The sequence below is a fragment of the Vulpes vulpes genome, chromosome 16 (genome assembly GCF_048418805.1).
Source record: "Vulpes vulpes isolate BD-2025 chromosome 16, VulVul3, whole genome shotgun sequence".
Lineage (NCBI taxonomy): Eukaryota > Metazoa > Chordata > Mammalia > Carnivora > Canidae > Vulpes > Vulpes vulpes.
In genome coordinates this window covers 70,192,912-70,210,877 of record NC_132795.1, presented here as the reverse complement: position 1 = coordinate 70,210,877, position 17,966 = coordinate 70,192,912, and the positions used below count along the sequence as shown (strand labels likewise).

Below are 17,966 nucleotides of genomic sequence, written 5' to 3'. Positions count from 1 at the left end.
TTAAAGGCTGGCAAGAACCTAAAATATAGGGCTCCAGGGCTCTAACCTACTGGACTAAGTATTTCAGTTTTTAAGGGCAAGGACTCCAAAAGCCAATCTCTTACGTTGTCATAAAAACACAAAATGTTTTAATGAAGGAAGTTTAAAATGAAGCTGACATATTTAAGAGGACTTGCGGTGCACACTTGAGAATTCTGGTCCTAGGTTAATTACTACAGTAGGTAATTACTAGAATCGAATCACTCCAGATTAATTATCATAGTAGAGTAAGTTCCCTGAGGGGCGGACTTTGTTTTGTTCACTGCCTGGAAAAGAGCTAGGCACACAGTAAATACTGGCTGAGTCAATCTGTTTTCCTAGCTTTTCACTCTTTTGAAATTCAGCTGTTTACTGACCACAACCAAGGCCTAACCCAATACTGTAATATATACACGATATTAAAAGTTTGTTGTTGTTGTTTTTTAATTCATAAGAGACACAGAGGGAGAGAGGCAGATAGGTAGGCAGAGGGAAAAGCAGGCTCCCTGGGGGAGCCTGATGCAGGACTCGATCCCAGAACCCCAGAATCATTTTTTTTTTTAATTTGTTTGTATTTGTTACAACCTCTTAAAGCAGAATGTGACTTGAGCACTACACATTTCCACTCACAAAACTTGTGGAGTTACTTCTTGAACAGCTTTACAACATGCCTAAGGAGGCTTAGAATTTCGCTACTCTAAACAACGCTCTTTGGAAAACAAGCCCTATCCGTGGCTACTCCCATCCAGTTGGTTCAGTTTCACTACTAGTTTCTAGAGGCCTGGTACATGCAGTTGAGAACTACAAGGGACAGAAGATTTAAAAAGTAGATCCTAGAAGGTGAAAGTTGTTTTAACCAGTATTTCTTCTTTTACACATCAAGGTACAGCTCAGAACACCTCAGTGACAAAAACCAAGGCAGATGCTTAACCTCTGAGCCACCCAGGAGGTGCTCCGATATTAAAAAGTCTCACGTGAAAGTCACTTACAGTTTGGGGCAGGTGGAGAATATGCAGATGCACCATCTGCCCTGCTGCACATGACACCTGGAACCATGAGAAACCCCAACTCTTTAAAAAGCAGATTACATGGGGCACCTGGGTGGCTCACTCAGTTGAGCATCTGACTTTTGATTTTTGGCTCAGGTCATGATCTCAGTATCATGGGATCAAACTCTACCTTGGGCTCTGTGCTGAGCATGGGGCCTGCTTGAGGTTCTCTCCCTGATTCTCTCTGTCCCTCCCCACCCCCCACCTCCCCAGCCCCACAACACCCACCCCTCATACTCTCTAAAGAAAAAAAAAAGGGGGGGTTACAAAAATGGTCGTTTCAATGAGAAAAACAGAGGGTGCTTAGTTCAGACTCACAATAAGTTATTTTTTTCTTGCAGAAATTTCCTGAAGGTTTCTTTAACTTCTAGGTATAGTTTACATTTTGTTATTACCAGCTAAATATACCTCTATCAAAGTGGAGAGTGCTTCCAGGTTCACATTTACAGCTATTCATCTTTTTATTTGGAATTAACTTCAAGCTCATAGAAAAGTTTCAGGAATTAAAATAGGACAAAGAACATTCATATACCTTTTGCCATGAAACAGATTTGCCTATTGTTAACAGCGTACCCTGTTTGCTTTATTTTTCACTCTCTCAATATGATAGTATATAATTATACACATACTTCTTTTTTCCTGAATCATTTGAAGGGAGACCTATTCCCATGAACAGGGGTATTCTCTTACAAAACAACAGCATCATTATCAACCTCACACGTGGTACTTTCATGTCCCATTCGTATTCTAGTTTTGTCACTGACCTGACCTTAGCATGTTGGTAGCAAGTTTCCCCTTATGGTTCAGGACTCATTCTAGGGTTGGGCATCACTCTTGATCATGTCTCTAGCTTCCTTTAATCCTCAGCCTTTTTTGTCTTTTACTGCTGACACTCTGAAGACAAAGGTCCTCATCCCCTTTTTTGGTTTTTGACAGTTTTGATCAACTGAGTTATTCTTAGTTTATAATAAAAAAAACATGCTAAAAAAAAACATGCTTACATCTGAAATATCTTTATTTAAATTCATAGATTTTTCCACACATTTTTAATCATTTGCTCTGTACTTAAAATGTACATCTCTTTGGAGCTGTGATGGGGAAATTGTCCAATTTATACAATTCTGATTCTAAATACAACTTTTCAGGAATGTATATGGCAATATAATACAAATAGCATATTAGAGCATATGTTCCCAAAGCTTCTGCAATTATGATCTCTTGTGGTGTGGGTATATCTGTCATTCAACTCTCTCTCTGAGATTCTCCCTCCTTCCCTCTCCCCATTTCTATCTTACCCTCCTTTACCCCCACGCCCTCCCTCCCACACACAGACTTCCTAATGATCCTTCTAGTATAAATGGATGCTCACCTATGGAAACTCTGGTCTTGAATCTTACCAAGATTTCAGGCACCATCAACATGTTTCTGGCTTTGCCTATAGTTAGGGTTTCTGCAAGTTTCAATTCAAAGAAAGCAAATAAGTGTACTATTCTATGGTTCTAACTTAACTTTTGAAAAGAAATACAGAATACTCAAATCCAGCTTTCCAGGTCATACAGGAAGTTAAAAATCACACAAGAAAAGCAGCTTTTACAGTGGGATACAAATCCTATTGAAGAGAATTTTCCAGTTCCAAAAGAGGCTCTCCAACTCTTGTTCTTCAAACCTAAAGGTTTTTATTTGGATAAATGAAGACAAGCAAAAGGCAAGGCAAAACAACACCCATTTAGCGCAAATCTTTTCACTGCAAGCATCAGAGCAGTAGACATCAGAACTCTATCTCCAGTGAATGAGACCATCAAACTCACCGAACAGCAATTCCCAAATTAATATGCCACAGTGTAGTATGATCACTCTTAGCTTCACTTGGCCACATAGCCGGCTCAGGTACTTTACTTCAACTAGCAAGTGGCGGTACAGTAGACACACATCTCATGTTTAACTTATCAAATTAAAAAAAAATTAAAAATAAAATAAAATAACTTATCAAATTCAACAACATGCACTGGCCAGAACACAGAGGCAAAACAACTGCTCCTGTGGACCACCCATCAATCAAGGAGCATGGGGCAGGCGCCAGAGGCCCCTACTTCCCAGGAACTCCTAGTAACGTGAGCAGATTACAAGAGGACCCTGCTGATTTTAAGATTTTTTTTAAATTTTTCAAGCAATTTTTGTCCTTCGTGTTGATTTTGGAACCTAATACCCATATTAGGAGGCAGCTCCATTTTATCAAGATTAAACAATATCCCCTTTGAAACCTGAGAGTCTAAACTCTCCTTTATTTCAAAAACATAAGGGAAACTAAAGGTTAAAACAAACACACACAGGAAGGTGCATGCACACACACACACGTAGTTTTACTAAAACCTAATCTCTCTAGCCAAATCCTTGGTATGATTGAATCCTTAATAGATGGAAGATGATGAGCTATACATTCCTAAAGCAATCTTAATGCCTTGCTTACATTTTACATTTATTTTTCATTATATAGCAATATAACATAAACTCAAAATCCAACTTTAGCTCACTCTGCTTCCGGGGTAGGTGCAATATCCAAATCTCTACCTGAGATTGAACAATGCTGTTTCTTCCTTTTAAAATTGTGTCTGTCGTGCAAATACTGCTACTCAAGTGAAAAAATCCAGAGGTTCCTTCCAAATCTTCATCACTAGGCCAATCCCATTTTTTAATAAAGATTTCATTTATTTATTTGAGAGAGAGAAAGAGCACACGCACATGAAATGAAGGAAGGGGTAGAGGAAGAGAATTAGACTTCCCGCTGAGCAGATAGCCTGACACAGGGCTCGATCCCAGGATCCTGAGATAATGATCTGAGCCAAAGGCAGACACTTAACAGACTGTGTCACCCAGATGCCCCTAAGCCAATCCCATTTTAAGAATATTAATACATTTCCTTATTAAAACATCCCTGTAAGGGGCACCTGGGTGGCTCAGCAGTTGAGCATCTGCCTTTGGCTCAGGTCCTGATCCCAGAATTCTGGGATCGAGACCTCTCCCTCTGCCTATGTCTCTGCCTCTTTCTGTGTGTCTCTCATGAATAAATAAGATCTTTAAAAAAAATTTTTTTTAAATAAATAAATAAAACATCCCTATATCTCAAACACTGGGCTACAAATTTTTTTAAAACTCTATTGAATGGACTCAATAATTCACAATAGTCAAACTTCCCAATCTTTGTAATTTGCTGAAATTATATTTAAATTGTTCTAGAAATAAATTCTATTGTTTGAATCCTGGTAACATTATTAATAACAAAAGACTATTTACATAGTCAATACCCCAGACAATATAGTTCAAGGGGTATCCCACATACAGGCACCTCAACATGGCACCAAATGCCAAGCAAGTAACAACCAATTTTTAAATCACCATCATTTCCTCAAAGAATTTCTCTTGGCTGGTGACACCACCACTGTCCAGTGCTGAGCCAACATCCCTGGGATCCATTTAAGTTAGGTCATCCTTTTGGTGGTCACTTACAGATGAGGCATTTTCTTAACCTTATTTCCAAACCAGAATTCCTTGGAAATTGTATCCTGACAATTCCAGTCCTTGCTCACCTGCATGCCTTACAGACTTTGCTGACCTATTTGAATCTTACCCATTGCCCACAACAAGGCCCAGCAGCCCCTCCCCAAGTCCATACCGCAGAAGCAGCTTTCAACAGACCCTCTACCATTTGCTGACAAATAATGTTTGTAATAACCACCAAAAAACAGCCAAATCCCACCCTGATAAAGCTGCCTTCACATGCACGCCTCCTTCTCCCCAACCCTTCCACTCCTATACCATGCCTACCTGCACCCAAACTGCTCTCAGTGAGGGTGCCAATGTCCCACCAGCCTTTCCCATACAACACTGCAGAGTCCATCCAGTTTCCCTCCCTGCTTCTTGAATACACTTTTCTCTTGACCTCTGGGAAATAACACCCTGCTCATTTCCTCCTATTCTCCTGACCACTCCCCCATCCCCTCTGTATTTTCCTCCCCTACAAGCCTTTCTAGACAGCTCACAAGCACATCAAACTGAACTTGCCCAGACAGCTCCAAGAGGCCACAGAGCTCTTGCACATGCTGTTTCCGCTGCTCAGTCTCTTTCCTCCGTGTTTTACCCAGCTAACACCATCCTACACACCCTGCAGGTCTTAGCTGAGATCAGAGGTCCTCAGAGAACTGCTTCCTGACCTCTTAGGGGTATTCCAACCTCTGTTATTCCCTCTCACCACTCATGCGCCCCCTCCCCTGCACTTATCACCATTTATAATTCTGTATTTCATGGTCTAATAATCACCACCACTAGCTTTTTCCATCCCTCTAGATGATAAGCTTCATGAGAAACCTGGCATTGTTGAACAAAATGTGCTTTTGGCTTTTTCTTATATATTTTTTAAGATCTCATTATTTTTTTGAGAGAAATTGAGAAATGGGTGAGGGGAGAGGCAGAGAGGGAAAGGCTGACTCTGCTGAGCAGGGAACTTGATGTGGGGCTTGATCCAAGGATCCTGGAATCATGACCTGAGCTGAAGGCAGTTGCTTAACCAACTGGGCCACCCAGGCACCCCATTTCTCTTCTTTAAATACTAATAAGTAAATGGATTTTGCAAACATATCTAGAAAATATAACAGTTTGAAGTATAAAATCTTCCACTACCATAAAACTATAATAATTGTTTTGCAGGTTAAGAAACTGAGACCCCCAGAAGGAATGGGTTAGTCACAGAACCATGTCTTTTGGGGCTAGGTCAGAGATAAAAAACTTGTAACTCCAAACTGATTTCCTCTCTAGAGAAAAAAAAAATATATAGAATAGCTATCTTTTAATTTCAAATAAAAGTACCTGACAAGATTAGATGCATTTCTGAAAATAGTTCCCAAGTCTCTGTGAAATTGACACACCCCACACATGCTAGACATTTTGAAGGCTAAATATAGTGTATGGAGAGGACAGATATCTGAGGCATGGGCAATCTAAGAGTAATCGTGGTCCATGAGGCAAGAATGTAACATCACTTCAATGCCTCTCCTTATCCCCATTACTCATACAGAGCTGGTAACCAGAAAAAATGCCAAGCTCTCCCAAATTTTAGATTCAGTCTACATTTTATCCAATTTCCATGTGCATGTAAAGAAACAGGTAATTCCACAAGGCTCGGTGAGAAACACAACAGCCCCTTTACCCCTCCCAACTCTCACTTCCCAGCTCCCCAAAGGCAACCACTTCCAATTCTTAACTGATTCTTTTTTGCATTTACCTCCACATCTCTGAAGAACACGTTTGCACTACTATTTCTTACATTTTTAGTTGAGACATTCACTGGCAGCTTTCAGAAGCAGAGTGTTTAGTTCCTTTTCATTGACCACCACCACCACCTTCTAGCACTCATACTTCACTTAGGCTTGGTTAGATCATGAGCCAATATTTACATTATTATAACTATGTGAACATTACTGAGAGCTGAGCTTTGTAGTAAAACTGTGACATCTGCCCAGCCTACATAACTTTTGGTTTTCCCTGGAGTTCACAACTGCCCCAGAATTCTTGGCTGATTTAGCTTTTTATGTATTAGTAAGTTACCCATGGGACACCTGGGTAGCTCAGTTGGTTAAGCATCCTACTCTTGATTTTTGGCTCAGGTCATGATCTCAGGGGCATGAGACAGAGCCCTGTTTCAGGCTCTGCACTGAGCATGGAACCTGCTTAAGATTCTCTCTCCCTCTCCCTTTGCCCCTTCCCCACCTTGCACGTGAATGCATTCTCTCTAAAGAAATAAAAATAATAATCTACCATAATGTGCAGACCTTCCTTCAACATGTGCAAAGATGTTAGGTGCTTTATCAATCTCTCTTCTCCTAGGAGCTGTCCTTGCAGTCTCTCACCCCGCTCCAATCTGGAACAAGAGATCTCTCAGCTATCATCTCAGGATTTCCCTTCAATCACCATCCTGGAGATTCCCTTTTAAGGACTTCTTTTTAGGGGCACCTGGGTGGCTCAGTCAGTTAAGTGGCTGCCTTTGGCTCCTGTCATGATCCCAGGATCAAGCCCCACTTTGGGCTCCCTGCTCAGAGGGGAGTCTGCTTCTCCCTCTCCTTCTCTCCCTCTGCTCCAAACCCCCGGCTTGGGCTCTCTCTCTCTCTCAAATAAATGAATAAAATCTTTTTTTTTTTTTAAAGACTTCTTTTTAAAAAAACTGCCAACTCTTGGGGGGGAAAGATTGTACACTTCACTGCATGAAAACTAAGAATGTTGGTTCTTCAAAAGACCCAAAATGAAAATAAAATGTTCAGTCACAGAGTGAGAAATGTTTTAATACTTCAAAAAGGATAAAGAACACATAGATATATGCGCATGTACACACACACAGAGCTCCTAAATTAAGAAAAAGACATTTCCCCATGCCTTTGAGGTTGCAGAGCCATGTGATTTGCTTCAGCCAATATAAAGTGAATAGGGATCAGGCCTGGCTGGCTCAGTCAGTAGAGCATGTGACTCTTGATCTCAGGATGGTGAGTTCAAGCCCAACACTGGGTGTAGAGCTCACTTATAAAAAATAAAAATAAATAAATAGAAGGGATAGGTGTCACTTCCAGGCATGAGCTCTAAAAACCAGCATGAGACTCACCAAATTGCTTTTCCCTTTACCATGTAACCATGGAAGCATTAGGAAAGAGCCTTCCTCCTAATGGACCTCTCTGAATGCCTACATGAGGAGAGAACCCTGGGGACCCACACTGGATATATACCATGAGGGAGAAACAAACTAATGTGGGTCCACGGAGATGTTGGCATGTTTGTTACAGCATAACCTACCCCATTTTGGCTGATACATGCAACAAGGTCACTGACAGGTATATTCTCTGAAGAAAGTTTCACACATATGAACATTATACAAGAATGTTCATAGAAGCAGTATTTGTAATACAACAACTAGAAACCCAAATTCAACTGACAAAAGAATGTGTAAATAATGGATTACTACCCATCAGCAAAAATGAATAAATGTGGCTACATGCATCAATAATGGTTCAATGTTAGAGTAAATATATATAGAGACAGACAGACAGAGACAGAGAGACAGAGAGAGAGAGAGAGAGAGAGAGAGAGACAGCGAACTGGGATGTGGAAAAACAAGCTTCAGAAAAAAACAGTATTATTCCTTTTATATAAAGTTATAAAAGCACAGAAAACTCAACAATGTATTTATTAGGGAGAGGAATAGAATCAGGAAAACACACAAGAGATCTCTTAAACATTGCAAATATTAATTTTTTAATAACAGGCAGTGGGTATTGTATTACTTATATATTATACACTCCTATGCACATGGAAGATTTCGTATTTTAAAACTTCAGGCAGGGACACCTGGGTGGCTCAGCGGTTGAGCATCTGCCTTTGGCTCAGGGAGTGATCCTGGAGTCCCAGGATCGAGTCCCGCATCAGGCTCCCTGCATGGAGCCTGCTTCTCCCTCTGCCTGTGTCTCTGCCTCTCTCTCTGTGTTTCTCATGAATAAATAAATAAAATCTTTTAATAAATAAATAAATAAAATAAAACTTCAGGCAAACTACAATCCTATTTATTTTTGAATGTCCATTCTATATCAGTAACTACTTGTTCAGAATAAAACCAACCACAGAATACAGTAGTACCCTTTCCTAAGGAGAGCTTCTTTGGGGCTATTTGGCTGTTGATTTTTCCTTCCTTTTTTTAAAGTAAAAAGCAGGAAGCAGAAAAATAAAATCTGGTGGAACAACAGACCCACCAAATGTTCAAGAATATTAATGACTCAACTTTGCAGAGCTGTGTCAGTTGGCTGGTGATGTACTAGGGAAATCATTCTGGGTCTGTATAGGATCATTTACATAAAGGTTACCAACGGGCAGTGCTAACAGCTGGGCTGGCGCAGCTGACAAACTACTGCTAGTCCTTACAGGCATGCAGGGTAGGCGTGAGAAATAGCAATGACACTCTATATTATTTATTCCTGTTTTTTTGCATAATTCCTGTTTCCAGGATGATACAAAACATCTCTCAGCCTCCAAGGCTCACACCTATCAATTTTACTTGGACATCCATGTATTTGCTAAGTATTTACTGAGTGCTCCAGCGAAAGAAACTGTTCCAGGGCTAAGGACACAGTGGGGAGGGATACAGACCTGGGATCTCCAACCCGGAGCTCATGGTCTGGTTCCCTAGGAAGTGATAAAGCCATAAAGGGCCACATCATGGCAAACGGTGGTGAGTGCTACAAAGGAAAAGCAGGGGTGGGAGGGTGTAGAAGAGGTTCAGTCCAATGCAACATCACCAGGCAGTGAAGCTCAGGCTATGATCCGAGGGGTGGGAGAGATCCACCTGACAAGCTGGAGAGTCTGTGCTTACAAGGAGAAAGAGCCCGAGAGGTGGTGCAGAATAGCTCATACAACACCCAAGCAACTGTTTAAATATGCTCAGGGCTGATTTCAATACAAATGATTAAAGTTTTTAAAATTAGGGAGGAAATCTGTTCTGAAAATATGATCAGATTTACTACTTACATTTAAAATAAATTCCTCTCTAACCAATGCTGCCAGAATATAAAATCAAGATCATAAAATCCTACCCCTTCACGGCTAATAAATGAATTCTTTAAAAGCTCCAAGCCTCTCAATCATTTTCAGCTCTTCCTAAAGAGTTCCAATTAGGCTGAAATGGCTAGCCTCCGCTACTGCACCACCCACACATTTGTACCTCACATTATTCCTCGAGGGACACAGTCTCTGCCTTGTTTGATTACCTAATTACAGTGCCCTTATTATGCTTTCATTAAATGCAACTGTTGGAAACCCCAAAGCTTTTATTAATGGCTTATGAGCCCTTAAAAATATATCTGTTATTTTACCTGTATATCTGTATTGGAAGATACCTTCCAATTTATGCTCCTAAAATCAAAGTACTCCCTTTAGTTATGTTTCTTCCTTACTGTGTTTTTAGAAAACAAGACCAAAGCATGTAAGACTCTAGAGCCAATATTTGGGACGTTTACACAAAGCAAAGACTGCCTGGTTAAACCAAAGAGTTTTGCTTTTGGTGAAAATAAATCCAACAAATTCAGGGGCATCCAGCTGGTTCAGTCAGTAAGGTATGTGGCTCTTAATCTCAGGGTCGTGAGTTCAAGCCCTACAGTGGATGTGGAGCCATTTAAAATAAATCTTTAAAAAAATTTAAAATTTTAAAAAGCAGGCAAAAACCACTGACAAATTCAGGTACCTGAGCAAGACTACAGCCAATGTCTGATGGGCTAGTCAAGAAAGGCAGCATCCAAGCTGGACTTCACCAGTTTCCAACCTTTCAACAGAATCATTCTGAGCAAGGCTAGTGACCCCACATGAATCCCTGGTGTCAGTTCCATATCCCCCAGACATTGGGACACTGTTCCAAAGATAGTAGACAATTCACTCCGGGCACAGTCACTCACACTCAATGCCTGGAACACCAAGGCGAAGTTCCCTTTATTTACTAGGATTTAACAAAGGATTTCAAAGAAGCTCTGTAAGCAAATCCTGCTAGCACAAACTGCTATTTAAATATTTAACTTTCCAATTACACTCCTTAAATACTGCAGTTAATAGGGGCGCCTGTGTGGCTCAGTTGGTTAAGCATCTGACTTGGGCTCAGGTCATAATCTCAGGGTTTTGGGACTGAGTCCCGCATCTGGCTCCCCACTCAGCAGCAGAGCGTCTGCTTCTCCCTCTCCCTCTGCCCCTCCTCCCACCCACTCACTTGTATGCACCCTCAAATAAGCTCCTTAAACAAATAAATACATGTATACATACATAAGTGTGGAAAGAGGTGTTTCCTATATCCTTCGCTACAATGCAAACCTCTTTTATTCCAAGAAGCCCTTTCATTAGTCAATTTTTTTAAGTGTTAAATTTCCTTTTTTTATGAACCTACCTATGAGGGGTAAGTCCAGCTAAGCCCCTCATCAAGTTTTAATTCTAAACCTTGTTTGACCTGGAACTCTTGTGCATTACTGGTAGGAACGTAAAATGGAACCGCCACAGTGGAAAACAGTTTGTCACCCTCTAAAGTAAGCTTCCTTCTTGTCCCTGTCTTGAAGCTGTTACACCTAAGGCTTAAAGAAACTAAATAAACTAGCACAAGGCCTCTCTGCCCAGATTTGTAACCAACAGACTTATCTTGACTCAAAGTCCCTATTTCTCACTACACTGTACTTCCTCCCGTGACCCTGTTAAGCTACTGAGGAATTTGTTAGCCCCTTACTATTATAAATCCAATGACAGGAACAGGGGCTGAAGGTAAACATTCGGAAAAGGAGAAAACATCGAGATTTTCTTCAAATTACAATTTCTTAACTGCCAACCTCTTTGGAAAAAGAAATACAAGATTATACAGGAACGCACGTGATAGAACACTGCAAAATAAGATCCTTCAGCGGGGCACATCTGAGTGGTGACATTCAGTCTTTAAAGCTACATTTGTGCTGCTCATTTTAGAGGACAGAAGTGGTGTAAAAAAAAAAAAAGAAGTGGTGTGTTCAGTCTGCACCTCCCAAATGCTGACTTCTCCCGCTCAGTTCTCCCAGAACGGACTCGACTTTCATAATATTCCTATATCCCTGAAACTAATGTAACATGTGTGTCAACTACATTTCAATAAAAAAGTGAATAATAATAATAAAAAAATATTCCCCAGGGCTGGAGACTGTATCCAAGTGAATACTTGTATACCTTGACTTCCTCCCTTCCAGAGCAGCAAAATCACTCCTGTCCCAGGAGCCCTGGAAACATGTGAGAAGACTGTATTCAGCTATATCATGTTCTAACCGGAGGAAAAGATCCCTCCCTCCCACCACTGCCCCCAAGCCCTGGATTTCCTTCCCCAGACAGGTATGAGGGGGTGGTAACAGGCCACCTGAAAAGGTGGTGCCCTGATCCTTACCCCTGAAAGAAGGGAGCTACAAAAAAAATGGCAGAAAGAGGTCTGTTTCCCATCCCTCCCTCCAGCCTTCCACAGTGGTCCGACTGCCAGGGAAACAGGAAGCCCAGAAGAGAGAGGCGATGTTCCTGTCCTGTGTGATCAGCTCAGCCTCGGTCAGAAAAGCTGACCTCCGCTCTCACCCAACTTTTAAGAGAAAAGTAGAATCCACCATCTATGCATGTTATTTGTCCACACATTCATCTTACAAACATTTAATGAGCATATACTATGTGCCAAGCACCATCGCAGGTAAAATATCCACCCTAATAGAACAGACAATTCAGCATGGAGAAACAATGAACAAAATGAATAACTATTCTGTGTATTAGAGAAAGACCTATGGAGAAAATAAAGCTGGAAATGGATATAAAAAAAACGTACGTGTGTGTGCGTGTATGAATTAATAGGAAGATTAATTATAATCCTCAATGAAACAAAACCTATTTCTGTGGGCAATTTTTAAACATGTCAGATTAAATGCCAATGGAGAATTCCTATGTTTAAGCTCCTATAATAACAAATTCAGCATCACAATAAAAAAAACACTTCATTACCATTCCCCTACATTTTATTTCCAACCCCTTTTTTATTTCCAACCCCTCTTAACCATTTCTACTTGCTTCTCTCCAAAGAAGTCTAGAACCAGTCAGAATATGCATATTAGCCCTTATAAGTTTTAAATCTTTAAAATAAATTGCTAAAAATCTGCCAAATTATGATTCTACATATTCTGAAAACCACCACCACCATGAAGCTGCCCTCTGTGTCAGGCTTGACTTTACAACACTCATAATTGGTTGGGTGAGGATCAGCCCACTGGTGGATGTGGTAACTCTGGGTTGCTCAATCAGCACAGCTACGGTTAGTTGCTTCCCAGCTAAATGCCTGAAGGTAAAGTGTCCAGCAGCCAAGGAGATGTCACACTTTCACAATCAACAGGAGGTTCTGAGTCCCCCGGAAATAAAGCAAAATGTCATGTGTCTTTTTGTGGGGTATTGGGGGGTTGATCAGACCACCTTTAATAAGAGCACTGTGGGGACGCCTGTGTGGCTCAGCAGTTAAGCGTCTGCCTTCAACTCAGGGCATGATCCCAGGGATAGAGTCCTGGGATAGAGTCCTGCATCCCTGCAGGGAGCCTGCTTCTCCCTCTGCCTCTGCCTCTCTCTCTCTGTGTCTCTCATGAATAAATAAATAAAATCTTTAAAAAAAAAGAAAATTGTGAATACTCACTGTAAGCCCAAACCAAAGTATATGCCAAGTAAGTACAAAGCCAAAGGTATGATAACATGAGACCTGCTTGATTTGGGAATGTAACAAGGAGGGGAAGTGTATCATCTTGAGTTCATTGCAAATAGACTCTAGAAAAAGAAGTGAGGCTCTCCGGAAGGGACGCTGACTTCAATCTCTATCAGGCACCATATCTGAGGCTTTGCCTAGCTTGTCTGGACCCGTTTCCCTTGCTAAAAGGTGAATACCCTAAGTCTTTCCAAGGCAGCCACAAAAACACCCCACACACTGTCAACTGTGCACTGAATTAAGTGATAAAAACACCTGCTGGGTAGATGTTTCATATGTTCCCTGTTTCACAAACCTTCAAACCCTGTCCTCATCCTCTACTAAAGGAGACAGGCCAGGTACTGTACTTAACATACCAAAAATTAAGATACACTGCCCTCAAAAGACTGGGAGGACAAACCCCTCCCCTGGCCTCTTAGCCTCTGACCGGCCTCACAGGGCACCACCAAACTTGATTTCCCAAGAGCTCTGGCATTAAGTGCCACCAAGCTGCTCAGGGACACACCAAGGCCTCAATGGCCTCCTGCCTCCTACACTAACTCCCTCTCTCACAGCTTAAAAGCAGCTCCCAGGGCAGGCCTACCTGCTGCCCAACCAGTCCCCACTACTCACCATCATCACTGGTCACCTCACCACCCCCTTTCATCCAGATTCCTCGACTACCCCATCACTCTTCCATCCAGAACGCCACCAGGTCATACCCACTCCTTGAGACTGAGTAAAATCCATCCTCTCATGGAATCCAACTGTCAGCTTTCTCACCTTCCAAGTCTAAAGTACAGGAAAGGTAATTCCCCTTGCAGTGAGTTGTTTCAGGACCTACTGATCACATCTCTCCACTAGACTTTACTCCAGGAGGACCCGCCCCTCCCCCCCCCCCCCCCCCCCAAGAATAAGCCAACACTGGAGTCACCAACAGTGAGCCTAGGCACCCAAGTTCAGTGTCTTGACCTCTCTCTCCAGCCTTGGTCTCATACTTCACTCTCAATAGAAGGAGGGATGTGATGGAAAAAAAAAAAAAAAAAAAGATCTAAGGTCTCTTTTAACTCAAATTCTAAAATTTGGAAATTCCATATAGATTCCCTAGACACAAATGAAAAAGGCTAATTAACTGTTCCTCCATTGACCCATTTAAACAGGTGGCCCAGCTATGGAAGCTGGCCTCAATTTTTCCAAATGCTTGATCTTCGCAGATAGTAACTTTTAGAAAAAAAAAAAAGAAAAGCTTTGTTTTTCATGAATTTTACAAGCCTGAGTCTTTTTCCTTCTATCATCGCTTGGAAGAAACACGTGGGGCAGGGGGGGTAACTGACCTGCTCGATTTTGCTACTAAGATCCTAAGCTTGGCATTGGCACTGCCTCGGTTTCTCCTCCGGGGGGGTGGGCAGACGGTGCCCGGCCCGCCCTGCCCTCTCACCCCGCGGGCCCGGCAGGCCCCGGCCCGGACGCCACCTGGAGCCTCGGGCGCGTCCAGATGGCCGAGTCGGGGCGGCCCGGGCGCACCCCGCTGTCACCTGGCCCCGCACCACGGCCTGCGCTCCTCCCGGGGGGCCCCTGCGGTCCCCTTCTCCTTGGATTCCTGAGCCACGCCGGCCTCCACGCGGTCGCTGGGCCAGGGGGCGAAGGCACCTGCCTCGCCCGCAAAAACGCACGAGCCCGCAAGTCCCTTCTGCCACGACCTCGACGGGGGCTTGCAAGAGAAACCCCGGAGAAAGCAAAACAAGCCCGAGGCAGGGCCGTCCCGGCCGCGCGTCTCCCACGACATCGCCACCTGCGAGGCGCCCCGGGCTGGGGGCCGCGGGCCCGGCGGGGAGCGAGGTCCGGGGCCCGGCCCGCGGCGCCCGCCCGCGCCGGCGCGCCCCTTACCCGTGAGGCGGCCGCCCCCCTCGCCGTGCCCGCGGCGCCGCTGCAGGATGAAGTAGCAGCTGCTCTTCTGAGTCACCCAGAGCTTCAGGGCGTTCTTCAGCAGCACCTCCTCGGGCTTGAGCCACATCGCAGCGGCCCGACCGCGCCCGCGGGCCCCGGCTCACATCGCCCCGGCCGCCTGCCGCGCCGGGCCGAGCCCGCCCGGGAGGAAGCGGCGGCGGCGCGGACCGCAGCCAGCCGGCGTCCTGCGCTCGGGGAGTCCGGGGAGCGCGGCCGGCGCAGCTCGCCGCTCGCAGCCCGCGCAGCCGCGCAGGCCCCGCCCCCGCGCAGGCCCCGCCCCCGCGCCCGCCCTGGGCCCGCCCCCGGGCCCGCCCCCGCGGCTCCGGCTCCCGCTCCGGCTCCGGCTCCGGCTCCGGCTCCGGCTCCGGCTCCGGCTCCGGCTCCCGCTCCGGCTCCCGCTCCGGCTCCCGCTCCCGCGGCGCCGCCTGGGCTTCCGAGTCCCGGCCGCTCCGGCGCACAGTTCCGGAGTGGAGGGAGGAAGTCCCATCCCTGCTGCCAGGTCCCCCTCCTCCCTCCGCCGCGCTTGCGGGGAGCGCCCCGACTCTTCTCCTCCCTCCGCCCGTCCTGGGAGGCAGCTCGGGACCGCGGGGCTCGCCTCCCCGCGCCTCACTCCGAGAGGAGGAGGAGCGAGGGAAAAGGACATCTTGTTCTCACAGCTGCAGGTTGCCCAACCGAGGGCATTTATTTGTCTTTTGGGGGGAGCAGAGTGCACGCCAGAAAACCCAGGTGTGTTTGGAATAACGTATCATTTGGCCTAACAAGGAACGTTTTTGCAGATAGCCAAAAAATAGCATTAAACATTAAAATCGATTATTTTCCGATTTTTAAGAATGCTTGGCCCACGCCTTTGATGCTCTCACGAGGGATCCGACAGAGCTGCTGGAGAGGACCCTGAAGTGAAGCACCAGCGCAAACTCAGGCTGGACGCCCTCCCGGGTGCATTAAGGGCCGCCTGCGGGTCCCACCGCAATGAAACCAGTCGCGTTTGTCCTAAGAGAATTAAAAGACTGGGAGATACAGAATAGGTGATACCAAAGAGGAGCTCTAGGGAATGTGGAGACAGGATCTTAAAAATGAGTATTTGCTCAAAGCTGTTGTAGAAACAGACACATGGCAGCTGACCTTAAGCAGGCTGGTGGCCCTCCTAGTAGTGGCCTCAGAGAGGCAGTTAACTCCAACACCCCTAGCAAAACTCCCATCAAAATGGCCCTCAGGTTTTGACAAAGGGGTCCCTGAGAAAATGGGACTTAATTAGGACAGAATTGAAAAGTACAAGTAAATCCCCCGCAGAACACGTGGGGACTGAGTGATACTTCTCCCTGGAAGCCAAGGAATCCATTTGCAGAGGATCAGAAGGGGCCAGGTCAGAAGCCTGCGACCTGACCAGGTGGGCTAAGAGCCATGGCAAGAACCCTGAGCCCACCCGGAGGGCAAGGGCATCTGTGGTCAAGATCCCTGGGTGGCGCAGTGGTTTGGCGCCTGCCTTTGGCCCAGGGCGTGATCCTGGAGACCCGGGATCGAATCCCACGTCGGGCTCTCGGTGCATGGAGCCTGCTTCTCCCTCTGCCTGTGTCTCTGCCTCTCTCTCTCTCTCTGTGACTATCATAAATAAAATAAAATAAATTAAAAAAAAAAAAAAAAGAACTGGAAGACCACCACTGACAAATATCCTCTGAGTAAAACTGAGGAAGGAAGTCAACTATAATCAGGGAAACTTGGTGCACTGGAGCATATAGAGCGCCCAGGGATGGCAAGAAAATACTCCTTCAAGAAACAGCCACTGGGACCTCTCTCTCTGGGACAGGCTGCCAGGCCCTGGAATTGCAGAGAAGAATGGAAGATGGGCCCTGCCCCGATGAACTCACAGGTAGGCAAATAGGCACAAAGCATAGTGGGAATGGTGGTGGAGACAGTGGGGATGCACAGAATGAAGTGTCAGTTCCTCAGCAAAGGGGACTGAGAAAGCTTCACAGAACAGTTACCTGCCTGGGGCTTGGGAAATAAATATGTGTTTGCCACCACACAGAGATGACAAGTCTTGTAAATGGATCAGTACATATGACATTGTGGTTTAGGGCATGGGGGATGCAGCCTGCAGAAGTCAGCCTCCTGGGCACAGAGCAAGGCAAAGAAGGTTGGAGAGGAGATCTGGAGGGGTGGAGAGGGGATCTGGAGGGGCCAATGGAGAGTATCTCACATGGTGGTAACAACATTCTACTCTTGCTCATCTCTGGATATGTTCATCACTTTTTTTCTTTTTCTTTTTTTTTGTATTATGGTTTAAATTGCGTCCACCAAAATTCTTAGGTCAAAATCCTAATTCCCAGTACCTCGGAATGTGACTTTATTTGGAAACAGAATAATCGCTGATGTAATTAGGAAGTCACAGTAAGGTTATAAGGGAGGGACCCAATGCAATATGACTGGTATCCTTATAAAAGGGAAATTTGGACACAGACATGCACACAGAACACCATGTGAATTTTGGAGTTGTGCTTGCTGCCACAAGCCAAGGAACTACCAGACGTGGAGCAGATCCTTCCCTAATACCCTCAGGAGGAACTAACCCTACCAATACCTGGATCTCAGGTTTCTAGCCTCTAGAACTGTGAGACAAGTTCTGTTGTGTGGGGTTTTTTTTTTTTTAAGATTTTATTTATTTGAGAAAAAGAGAGAGA

The 17,966-nt window shown here is 44.6% G+C and overlaps 1 protein-coding gene and 1 long non-coding RNA gene across 5 annotated transcripts in view; one reads left to right on the top strand and one right to left on the bottom strand.

The window, feature by feature from the left end:
• TBC1D8 (TBC1 domain family member 8) overlaps window positions 1–15,494 on the bottom strand; it is a 112,723-nt gene extending 97,229 nt beyond the window's left edge. For 2 of the 3 annotated variants that reach the window (XM_072742964.1, XM_072742965.1), the window contains exon 1: window positions 15,229–15,494. In XM_072742964.1, coding sequence (XP_072599065.1) covers window positions 15,229–15,355 — 127 coding nt within the window. In that variant the 5' untranslated portion in view covers window positions 15,356–15,494. The remainder of the gene's footprint in view (window positions 1–15,228) is intronic. The other variant, XM_072742966.1, reaches the window with a different exon arrangement.
• A 117-nt stretch (window positions 15,495–15,611) lies between these two features.
• LOC112915324 (uncharacterized) overlaps window positions 15,612–17,966 on the top strand; it is a 47,640-nt gene continuing 45,285 nt past the window's right edge. For both annotated transcript variants that reach the window (XR_003234043.2, XR_011997785.1), the window contains exon 1: window positions 15,612–17,155. This is a non-coding gene — a long non-coding RNA (uncharacterized lncRNA). The remainder of the gene's footprint in view (window positions 17,156–17,966) is intronic.